The sequence below is a fragment of the Strix aluco genome, chromosome 4, assembly GCF_031877795.1.
Source record: "Strix aluco isolate bStrAlu1 chromosome 4, bStrAlu1.hap1, whole genome shotgun sequence".
In the NCBI taxonomy this organism is placed as follows: Eukaryota; Metazoa; Chordata; class Aves; order Strigiformes; family Strigidae; genus Strix; species Strix aluco.
In genome coordinates, this window is record NC_133934.1 from 47,682,258 (window position 1) to 47,694,686 (window position 12,429).

Below are 12,429 nucleotides of genomic sequence, written 5' to 3' on the forward strand. Positions count from 1 at the left end.
CAAGTCTGCCTTTCAGAAGACAGCCCAGCTTGGCTGGACAGTTTTCAGTTGCTACTAGAAATATGTCACTTATTAGGAACAGAAGGGATGTTTATCACTGTCTCAAGGGTTACTTTGGCTGAGGCAAAGAAACAGCTCAGTTATATAATGGAAAGAGCTGGGTCAAAGGATAAGAGATTTGTATAGTGTGTGCTCAAGACTCCAGCAGTGCAGACTCAGTTTCGCTCTTGCGTATCTTGCACAGACAGCGAGCGAGACCACGGCTATACAGGTCTTATCCATCCTCAAAAGCACCTCAGAGCCATGGGGGCTAAAGTCACCATTTAAAAACTCTCCCAAACCTTCTCAGTCAAGAGAAAAAGATTTGTCCTTCCTACTGCTTCTTTTGCCCTCCTGGTATCTAGTTAGCATTCAGTTTTGTTACCCAGACCCATCACGTAGTGACGGTTCAAACCCTCCTCCAAGTGATCTAGAAATGCCAGCTCTAGCAGAGAAGCTTGAACACACCATCATCTTAATGGATGTTGAATATCAAGAGTCTTTCCAGTTCTCACCAGTGTTAATGGGGGATACCCTTCACCATAAATTCAGTTCCGATTTCTGGTGAAACAGCAAAAAGAAACCCAATCCTATCTGCTTTAGGGATACCACCTCACCGAGTACCTACCGCACAGCATTTCAGCAAGCGAGGGGCAGTTATAATAAGTTGAACCTGTGTTTCCAGCTGGTTATGTAAATACCAGGGGTCTCATTTCAGGGTAGCCAAAACAGCAAGTTCTGTCAAAAGAAAAATAACCTGCATCCAGAGTCTTTTAAAAGGCTCCTCTCCGTGTGTTACTTCTCAGTATCACGGCCGTGCTTCAGGTGAAAAGCTTAAGCATCAAATTTTCAAGCGCGAACCCAATTACCATAAGAACAACCCGGTAAATGAACACCGTTAAGGCGGCACAACGTCTCACCCCCGTTACCAAACCCAGAAATCGGCCCCAGACCCGTTCGTGGACATCGGTTGCTGGCTGGGGCGGCGGTACGCGGGGGGAGACAGTGTCCCTCCCCGCGGGGGCAGCGGCAGCCCGCGCACCGCCGCCCCGGCACCTGTTGCGCCGCCATTTGGCAGTGAAAGAGGGGGCAGCGGCGAAGGCCGCCCCGTCGCCTCCTTCTTCCCCACCGACAACTTCCCGGGGCGTTAAACGGCCGCCCCAGGTGCCGCCCTCACCACGAAGGGGACGGCGGGCTGGAGCCGCGGCCCGAGTTGGCAGCTGAGTTGAGGGTGAAGAAGGTGGTTCTGTGGGAGCGCGGCCCGGCCTCCTCCCCGCCCGGCCTGCCTGCCTCCTGCCCGGCCTGCCTCCTGCCCGCCGGCCCGCCCCCCCTCCGCCCTACCCCCGCCCCGCCGCCGGTTGCCGGCTGACAGGTGCGCTCTCCTCCGCGGCAGCAGCGGCCCCGCTCGCCCCCGCCTCTCTTGGCCCCTCTGCGTGCCCCGCGCCCTCACCAGCCCCGGCTTCTCCGGCCCCCGCCCGGCACGGACCCGGATTGTTTAGTCCTTGGGAAGCTGGTCTGAGTCCAGATTTTGCTTTGATCCTTTTTTTTTTTTTTTTTTTAAGAGAGGAAAAAAAAAAAAAAGCGCCAAAGAAAAACAAAACCTGGAGACACAGAAAAGGGCTCTAGGAAAAAGTTTTGGATGGGATTATGTGGAAACTACCCTGCAATTCTCTGCTGCCAGAGCAGGCTCAGTGCTGCCTTCTCCCCAGCGGCGCAGCCCGCGCCGGGCGCTGCTGAGAGACGCCCGGGCCTCGGTGCCGCGCAGCCAGCGCCTGCCGTGCCGCAGCCCCTCGCCCCGCCGGCCCAATGCTCCTCTTCGGGCTGCTCCTGCTGACATCTGCCCTGGCCGGCCGGAGGCAGGGGGCCGCCGCCGAGTCCGACCTCAGCACCAAGTTCGCCTTCTCCGGCGCCAAGGAGCAGAACGGTAAGGAGCAGGAGCAGGAGCTCCGCTGCCGCCGCCGCGCAGCCCGGGGCAGGGGCAGGGCGGGGGCGGGCGCCCGGCCGGCGCGGAGCGGCGCGGAGCTCCCTCGCCTGCGGGGCTGCCCGGCTCCGCGGAGGGAGCGCGGCCCCGCGCGGGGCGGCGGTTGCGGGTGGGGGGTGCGTGTGGGGTGGGAAGCGCCGTGGCCGGGCCGGCAGGAGCGGGGCTGGGCAGCCGGTGTTCGCCCGCCGCGTTCGGGGAGCGCTGTGGGTAAAAGGGCAGCGGTCAGGCGGCTGCAGGGAGCCCAGCGCCGGCTCGGGGGCTCCCTCCTCTGCGGTCGGAGGTGCAGAATGTTCCCTTTCCCTTCCCCCCCCCCCCCCCCCAAAAAAAAAAAAGCAAGCAACGACCCGCGCACCTCTGTGCCCTAAATTCTTAACTCTAGGGGGGTGTGGGTTTTTGTGTCTGTGCCTCAATGAGTGGTGTTTTGTGCGGGCTGGAAACGAGCTAATCCTGCATAGGAAATGAGAATTACTTTCAACTTTCAAGTGTACCTGAAATGTTTAGAAAACTCTCAAATGCAAGTTCCCTTGGGCTGGGGCTGCGCAGAGCTGGAGAAAGGCTCCTTTCATACAGCAAGGGCAGCTTCGGGGTGTGTAATTTGCTTAGCCTCTGAACTCCATATGATTTACATTATTCAGATTTTTAAGCGCCTTGCCTCTTGATCTGCTATTATGAAGTCATTTTAAAGAATATTTTACAAACTGAAACGTTATATACTGCATGAAACCACACTTAGTGTAGAATATCAAAAATTAAGGCTGTTAGCATACATTCATGGAAACCCTGGTGCTTAATGTACAGGAGGGGGTGGGGGTGTTTGAAAAATTTAGTACTTTGCATGTCAGCTAGAACAAGCTTTCTCCCTGGGCACAAATCAACACAAAAGGCCAAGCTGGGAGCTCTCAAAACACTCTGAACTGTAATGAAATAAAGCAGAAACGCGGATTCGAGGCTAATTCAATTCTCTCAACTTTGAACTTGGGACTCCCCAGATAAAAGTATTCTACGTCATATCTTTTAATAGAAAGCAAAGTTTCGGAGACCTCTGTGGATGGGTGGAATATGCAGTGCGCTAGCAAGTTTAGCAGGGGGAGATTAATACTGCTGTGGCCTGCTAATGTGATGATATATGGCACCTGTGGACTGCCGGAGCTGCTGATCAAAGAGCAGCATGGGGATCAATCTCTAATCAGAGCAACTGTGAAGGGCCAGAGGAAAGTGATCAAAAGACTCAGAGACCCGGCTATTCTGACAGGAAACCAATCAGACTTGGTGCATAGTACAGGAAATTATCTGCTCTGTGTGAGAAAAGAAATCACTTGCTTTCTACCCCTTCCCAGCTTACCTGGTGTTTAGAGGCTTTAGGGCACCAGTTTGTGACAAAATGGACTTGGCACTAAAATACTAAAGTCTCATGCTGTTATGCTGCCTTCTGTTAAATTTGCATGGTGTGCGTATGAAGCATATCGACACACAGAGTTAGCATTGCTTTGCTTTAACTTTGTCAGGACTGGAAAGAAACCTGTTATGCTGTCAGTTTGCCCTAAGAGGTTTGTTACAGGGTAACGCAGCAGGGTCCTGAAGGACCACCAGGGTCCAACATAACAATGAGTGCAACAATGTAAAAGGTAGATCGTATGGCACAGAAACAAAACTGATAGATATACGCAGCAACAGAAACTAGATTCTGTTCACATATATCAGAAATGCAGCTGCCTTAGGTCAGGCTTCAACTGGTTTGCAACGCAATTTGGCATGCTCTAAGATACAGTCACTACATCTTAGAACAAATGCAAAGGCAGGAGAATTATTTTTTTTTTTTTTTTTTAAAGTGCCCTGAAACTGCATTCTGTGGTACTTTATACTCATAACAGTCCAGGTTCTTCTTGTAGCTTCCATCAAGTTTTCTTCCCAGTTGTTCAGTTGCAAAAATTGTTTTAAAAATTAGCACAAGTTCAGGTACTGCTAAGTACCAACCCCTGAATTTTCTTAACTGATTTTAATTATTTGGGGGATCAGTAACACTGGTCGAACCAGTTCTTACTTGATTTAATTAGAGTGATTTTTACACTCTGCTGCAATCTAAAGATTGTATAGCTTTTAGCTAGAGGCAGGTTAAAACTCCCTGGAGTATGAGAATGAGATATTGCTGTTTGCATGCCAAATAATCTTTGGTCAGGAGAGGGAGATTTTTCACTCACGCAGTCTACAAATAAAAATTCTGTCCTCTACTTGTAAAACTGCTAAATGGCCAAGAAGTTTTGCAGTAGAATGGATTACAGTGTTACTCAGCTACACACGTGGGTGCTGTAGCTATTGCTTCGAGGTGATACTGAAGATGTCTATGACCAGTTATTAAATCAGGGGGACTACTTGTGTTACAAAGGGTAAGCATGTGCTTAAGGATTTATTTTTTCATAATGGGCATTTATTTATTTATTAGCTAAATGATTATTAACTTCAAAATTACAATTTGACTCATTTATTTACTAAATGTTGACATAAGGAGTTCTCTTATTTCTGCTGCATAGTGAGTGTCATTTTAGGTGGCAATTTCCTAGTGTAAATATTTCTTTGTAATTGTAAATTATATATTCCTAGAACACGGTATTTTGCTGCTACCTGCTAGGAATTCAGTGTGATGGTTGTTGTGGGGCTGGTGTAGCTCCATTTGAAACCACTTAAAATCACCTCCTTGTTTTTATTGGCCCACTGTTATAGTCAGATTTTCTTTAAGAACAGGTTTTATTTGTAACTCTGCTTGACAGTAAGGGGTTTTATGTGATTTCCTTGAAAAATTCATATTTATCTTTAATGTTTTTATTTTATTCAACCGAATAAATGTTCATCTGGAGTATCAAAGAAGTTTACGCAACAATTTTCTGGAAACTGAAGTAGCAGTAAATGGTGTGTGTAGTGATGGGTCCTATTTACCTGGATGGATTTCATTGCCACAATTCTTTGTCATGTTGAAAACCAGATTATGCTTCGAAGGCTTTTTCATACTTAGGTGGCTTTATCAGTTCTCTTATGGCTGTCTGACATATTTATAACCATTTTTCCATATAGAAGTAAAGAGTCAAGAAAAATTGATCACTCAGTTTCTTTTGAGGAACAAAACTGAAGCGCTTGCATATTGAATTTGATTACTTGGATGGTTTAGTTATTTATTCTTTCTGTTATAGTTCTTGCTACTTTTCATCTACTTTTGACTGGGGTTTTTAGGTATTATCTTCATCCTGTTTCTGTAGCTTCAGCAATGTCTGAGGAAGATATTGGTGGATTGAGTGATGTGAATGACTTAATTCTGATGTCTTAACTCTGGTGGTCTGAGTGCATCTGCTTACATGATATTATTAGTTTAATCTATATTTGATTACAACATGAGATGGCAGGAGAATCAGTTCTGTTTTCTTGGCTGTCTTAAGATGTGATAAATACTTAAAGTAAGTTTTCTAAGATATCAGCTATTATGATTTCTGTGAGAAATATGAGGAAGTCTTCATAGAAAATAATAAAAACTACTATTGTGTGCCATAAGTAATGAAGTGTATAGCTTATGTGGCATGTACATTTAAAATGTAGTAATGAATGACTACAGAAGGACAAGAAACTGAGGTCAGTTAGCAACTCACCAGGACCAACTAGTTAGAAGCATTAATTTTTCCGCAGTCAGTTTCAAGTGTGAATGAACAGCAATAAATAGAGTTGCTGAAGTAAATCTTAGAAAACCAAAGTACTTAATTTATTTCTGTCAGTCCTGCAGGGCAGGTAATATACTGGTGATGATCTGTCTTTTGATAGATCTTAATCTTTTAAGGGGTTGGTGGTTTTTTTTCCTTCCACCGCATGAATAGAAACTCTTAATGGTAAGTTTCACTAATTGATCACTTCATAATGTATTTCTTAAATCTTCTGAAATGGGCAAGATTTATGTCACTTAAAGAAAAAGAAAACCAAGCAGAAGACCTTGAGCTGGAGTTTGAGACTTTTGTATCTCAGACCATCCTTTGGAAAAGTTGGTGGATGCAGCTGGAACTGAGCGAGTAGCTGAAGTGTCAGAGGGAGCTTCTCTCAACACCTCAGCATGTGCGTGGCCTCACACAACCACCTAGAGGATTCATAGACTCATAGAATGGTTTGGGTTGGAAGGGGCCTTAAAGATCATCTAGTTCCAACCCCCTTGCCATCATGGGCAGGGACACCTTCCACTAGACCAGGTTGCTCAAAGCCCCGTCCAACCTGGCCTTGAACACTTCCAGGGAGGGGGCAGCCACAGCTTCTCTGGGCAACCTGTTCCAGTGTCTCAGCACCCTCACAGTGAAGAATTTCTTTCTTACATCTAACTTAAATCTACCCTCTTTCAGTTTAAAGCCATTACCCCTCGTCCTATCCCTACATGCCCTGACAAAGAGCCCCTCCCCATCTTCCCTGTAGGCCCCCTTTAAGTACTGGAAGGCCGCTATAAGGTCTCCCCGGAGCCTTCTCTTCTCCAGGCTGAACAACCCCAACTCTCTCAGCCTGTCCTCACAGGGGAGGTGCTCCAGCCCCCTGATCATCTTCGTGGCCTCCTCTGGACCCACTCAAGCAGGTCCATGTCCTTCTTATGTTGGGGGCCCCAGAGCTGGACACAGCACTGCAGGTGAGGCCTCAGGAGAGTGGAGTAGAAGGGGAGAATCACCTCCCTTGGACCTGCTGGCCACGTTTCTCTGGATACAGCCCAGGATGCGGTTGGCTTTCTGAGCTGCAAGCGCACATTGCTGGTTCATGCATCTCCAAAGGGAGCTTTCAGTTTATTCAAGGGCGGGGACAGCATCACAATGTAGAGTTTATGAGTAAGTTCATTTAACTCAGGCTGAACACCTGAAAGAAGGTGTGGGTCTCCAAGTGATGCAGTGCATTGAATCCTTGCAGATGGGGATGTCAATGCTTTTGCTTGAGTGCAGTCATTTGACTGCAAAGTTTTCTCTTATAAACCAATATACTTTAAAGCAATACCTCCACTGACTCTTGTTGAATTGATGAGTAGCAGTACAGTCTGTTGACTACTGCTGTGTAGCAGAAATTTTCTTCATTTTGAGAAGATAAGGAAGTATAAAATATGAGCATGTGTCATCTAAAGAGAAACTTGATAGCAATGCATTTTTTCTCAAGTTTAATCTATTTCTGTTTAGTCCAAGACTTGTTTTGAAATGTTTTAAAGCCCTTTTCCTGGAGAGTGAAGAATTGCACCACATCCTCTTTTGACTTTAAGCAAAAGATTGTGGCAAATTAGAGAACTTTGTCAGCATTGCAATAAATTGTAGGGGAAGAAAGTTTTTAAAACCGTTTTTCTGTCTTTGTAGTTGGCATCTGGCATATTGTCTGCCATTCAGCAGAGTGCTGCTTGGGACTTCTTAGTCCTGCTGATTCTCTTGGTTTCTTCTGTTAAGTAAAAGCAAGGGTTTTAAAAGCACAGACCATTTGCTACTTGTCCCAGATATGTAGGCACTCCAACCTTCCTGTGCCTTTGTAAAATATCTTGAATAGAATTTCAGGGAGAAACATGTAACATCTTAGTTTTGTGGTAACTAGTTCTTACTAGGTTTGCAGGTCAAACTTTAAAGCTTTATAGCATGTTGTTTAGGGGGTTTTAGTTTGCCTTTCAGTGAGATACAGGGTTTTATAATGGAGAAGAAACACACGGCATACCTTGAGACGCTGACAGCTATACTACCAAAGGGCTTATGTTGAGCTTTGTCTTCACATAAATATATTGTCTTTTATACCTTATAACTTTATCCATACCCTTTGAATCTAATTATTACATATTCAACATGTAATAGTGAAGTACTGGTCTGCATCCTACAGAGGTGGTGGTGCATTATAGTAGAGTGGTTTTGGGGGTTCTTGTTGCTGTTGGGTAGTTGCTGCTTTTGGTTTTTGCTGTCTGGCAGTTCCTGATTACTAGAAAGAGGACATGCTGTGCAAGCCCACTTCCCTTAGCTGGAAATGAGCCTCTTCAATTGCTTTATAGATAGCTCTTGGCTTTACCGGAGAGCCATGCTTTTGCTTTTTAGTCACAAAGTGTGTGCCATAGAAAATACACTTCCCGGTATGTAAGCTTCTTGGGAATTGGCCTGTACATAAGTAGTCTTTTAGCAGGAACCTGTAGGACTTAGAAAAAGTTACAGAACAGAAAATGAATAAGCTAACATGTAGAAATGCAGTTATTTTAGCAGAACTTAAGTATCTGTATGAGTGCTTAGTTGTTTTGGAGTTTCTGAGAAATTAATTGTACGTTAAAACTTACTCAGCCCTGTCATTCCCTTTTGGGGAAGACTTTTGCAGCTTGTGTTTGAATAGAAAATGCTTTTATTCAGGTAGGTGAGTGAAAATTCATAATGTGCTATTGTAAATCTAAAATATAAATTTGTGTTTTCTAGAGGCTTCATTAAATTGTAGGATGTTATTTTAAGGTGGCAATGTCAGGAAATTGGTGGCTCCATCCGGAGACATCCTAGCCTTAGAGTTCATCTGTCTTCTGATCTTCTCAACATTCTTCTGCTGAGATTTTATAAACGTATCCCCAGTGTTACATTGGGTTATTTGTGCTTAATTTCATGATCCTACAGAATATTTAGCAGTTTTCTTTTATGTAAGGTACCCTATCTTACAAAGCACATGTAAAATAGCACCTCTACATGTTTTTATGAGCTAATCAGTTTCTAGAGAAGGTGGTGGGCTGGGTGAGACAGGGCAGGACTCTAGACCCTCACAGAGAAAGTCTTATACACAGACAGTATAAGAACTATTAAAAAATTAATATAAATGAGAGGAAAGAGCCGAGCTAATTTCTTGATCTCCTGCAGGCCTTCTGCATTAGGGTTAGCAAGGGCTGTCTGTCTTCTGAGTTTAATTAGTTCTATTCCAAATACTCCATCTTTGTTAAACACACCCACAATTTTGGACTTTGACATTCATCTTGTATAGGCATGACGATACATTTGCACTGGGATCGTAGGCTGCTTGGCTTCTTATCGTTGTGAATTCCCCTGAAGTCCTGTGAGTGTGTGGCACCCCTCAACCTGTGTCAATGTGCTGTTACCTTCAGATGAGCTGGCTGCAACTCAAGTTAAAAGAGCTCATCAGCTGTTTAGTTAAGTCTCTTTGAGCCGCTGGATTATTATTTCCCTGTGTGGCTGTTCTCATTCAATCTAATTCAGTCTAATTTGAGACTATGCAGGTTAAGTCTGCAGTGAAGATGTTCACAGTGCTAGTTGCTGCTTTTGTTTTGTTTTCTTACTGCCATTTTCATGTGCAGCTGTTTGGGGTTGAGGAAAAAGAATATGAAAGAACATGATACACGCAGAAACAGCATTTGCACATGAAATAAGAAAATGTTCAAAGGTTATTTACCATGTAGTGGCATCCTTTTATAGTAGTGAGAATGGAAGAGTTGCAAGGGAGTAACCAGTAACACCTTTTTTCAGTGGCAACGTGCCTTTCTGTGAACTAATCCTCATAAATTATTCATTAATCTCGCGCTTTATGATGAATTCATTCAAAGTATCATTATAAACACAGATGTTTTAAGGAGATTCTTCTAGGGCGAAGAGCACTTCTATTCCTCTATACCCGGAAAGCCCAAAACACTGAAATTTCTCCTTGAGTTTGTTAAAACTGATTATTAACTGTATTAAAATAGTATGGAGGCATGGCTCACTTTGATCACTGTTCTACTGATTTCTTTACATGATGTGCAAGGAATGCACTGGTTCTGAATAAAGCCAGGTGAAGGACCAGGCAGCAGCAGGGAGGCCAAGGCTTTCCTCTGGTCATGCGCCTTGCCAGCATTGTGGCTGGAAGTAGAAATCTTTGTTTTGAAATTTTTCGTACTCTGTCTTCTAGATGAACAGTGGCATTAGTTGGGTAGCTATCCTATTATGTTCCCTATGATATTGCAGCTCTACTAAAGGAAAACAAGGGAGGTCTTCCAAGTTTTCAGCAAATGCCTGGCACAGCCGGTGATAACTTTTGAGTGCTAGATTTAAACTCCCTTATCACCTTTACGTGGCATTTCTTGAAATATTAAGTCTGTCTCAGAAAAAGCAAAGAATGTCTTGGGAAAAGGAGAAAATGCTGCTCGTGTTTCCTGTATTTTTAATTCCTTTTTGCATTACTTCTGCTGTAATATTCTTATGAACTGGCAATAAATTATGTAAGAAGGTGGGGGGGCAGGAGGTTAGATACCGCAGTTAATTAGGGAATGGGTCCTGTAATCTGATAAATGGGCTTCAAACTAGGTTCAGGCAGTAAAAGGTAAAGGAGTAGTGCCCTTTTTGTAGTTTTGATATTCTATTCTACATCTTTAAACCATTACTCGGTTTGGCACGTATCAGCAAAGTCGTAATTTTCTGTGAAGGAAAAGTCCAGGTGTAAAAGACGAGGGAGTGTCATATTTGAAGAGTGGTTTACACTGGAAAAATCATTTTGGAGACACTCTTAGCACACCTTTCATGTCAATCCATAGCTGTTAATCTCTCTATGCCACTTTTTAAGCATCATTTGTTTAAAAGCACTTGAAGTGCGAAAATGGATTTACTGGAAGAGGTACTGATTTGTGAAACACTGCATAATATCGCTTGTTTTCATTGTTATCTTTAGCTATAGTCTTTTCCACAGAATTAAGTTGCCCAGTCTTTTATTAAACTGTTATCTGGAGAGCTTCATTGGATGAGCCATTGTATGATAGCAGCTAGAATATTTAAGAAGTTTGATTTTATTTTTTTTTTAATCTTTTTTTTTCCCCCCCAGTGTATTTCAGCACGTAACCCTCTGAGTGCCTTCACCCTTGTTCAAAACAGTCAGAGGCACGAGTCCTAGGGGCTTCATGTTCCTCCCTGGATTGACAGGAAACCAGCACTCATTTTATACAATAGTTAAACATTAAAAAAGACATATGGCACAGGAAATTCTTTTGCTGTGTGTGAAGGTATGGCATTTCCAAACTGAAAGTGTTGTTCTGACTATTTCTCTGGTAGTGGTGAATTATATGAGGCCACTTCCATCTGCAGAGAGTCTGTTTCACTTGCTTGTGGTTCTGGGGCTCATTCAAATGCTCTAAAACAAAATAAAAGGAATGGATGTAATAACTTCTTTATGGAAAAGTCATAAAATGGTACAGGGCCGTGTAAACAAATTGGGTCATTTACAAGATGTTTAAGTGATGGAGATTCAGTCCAAATTCATAGGTGTGGATTAGGTTTTACAGTCATCTTGACTGAATTTTGCCCTCAACAAGACTTTATTTTTCTGCCAGGAATGCCATTGACACTACAGATGACAAATTCTCAGAAATGGTGTTTTCAAACATTTCAGTGCATTCAGACTAAAGCTGAGAAATGGGTGAACAATTCTGTAGTATAATTTGTTCTTTCTCTAGGTGAATGAGGGGTCTTTCTTGATCCACGTGGTTACACTGCAAAGCCGTAGTGGAACTTTTAGCATTCCCGGGGAAAATAAACCAAAAGAGTTTCCTTTCTGGATTCAAACATGCCTGAACTAATTACAAAGCAACCGTTTTGGCTCTCTGCTGTGTTTGTATAAATAGGTTTGCACAGAACAGCAGCAACTGTGATCCAAGTTAAACTGCGCTAGTCTCAGAAACTTACGTTGGATCTAATTGAAGCATTGAACACACATCTATGGTGTGTCAGCTCACAAGACCCTTGTGACTCATTTCATCATTTGTCAGAGAGTACTGAAAAAGTGGAATGAAAAAGAGGATAACTAATCCTTTTGCATGTTAAAATACATTCTGTAGGGTAATTTATATGCTTCAATGTGAATGTAAGCTTATGTATGGACAATTTTCCCAAGTTTGGGGAAGGGGCATTGATGTTAGCTACTATGGGGTGCTTTCCTTCTCGAGAGACGTGGTTGCTCAGCTCTGCTATTACCAATGCAACTTCAACTACCTTATATAACTCTTCATGCACTAAAATCTGCAGATCATTTCAGAATGCAAATAACTTTATACTCAGCAAAAGTTTGGAGTTAGTTGTAATTATCTGTACATGGGTGAAGCTACCTATTTGTAGGTACAGCGCTAAATAATGAACTGTTGACTTCTCTTTTAGATGATTGATACTGTGCCTGTGAAAATAGTAGTTGTTACTTGGGAAGCATTTATGTGTGATTATACAGTATTTGAAGAAGTCCTTCAGAAAGTGATTCAAATGAATGTTGCATTGTACAGTGTCAATTGCAAAAGGTTTTTATTTATATTATTGGCAATTTGTGGTTTAAAAATACAATTTTGGGAAGTGATCTACCTTAATATCGTAAGACTTCAGTGCCTTACTACTTAGTGTGTCTGTTGTTACACAGGGAGATCCATACCTGCAAACAGGTTGTTGCTTGTGTAACTA

At 43.3% G+C, this 12,429-nt stretch overlaps 1 protein-coding gene across 1 annotated transcript in view; it reads left to right on the forward strand.

The window, feature by feature from the left end:
• Window positions 1-1,610: 1,610 nt before the first annotated feature.
• The window catches only part of PDGFC (platelet derived growth factor C), a 135,267-nt gene continuing 124,448 nt past the window's right edge, over window positions 1,611-12,429 (forward strand). The window contains exon 1 of the mRNA XM_074821413.1: window positions 1,611-1,963. Within this exon, the coding sequence (XP_074677514.1) occupies window positions 1,846-1,963 (118 nt within the window). The 5' untranslated portion in view covers window positions 1,611-1,845. The remainder of the gene's footprint in view (window positions 1,964-12,429) is intronic.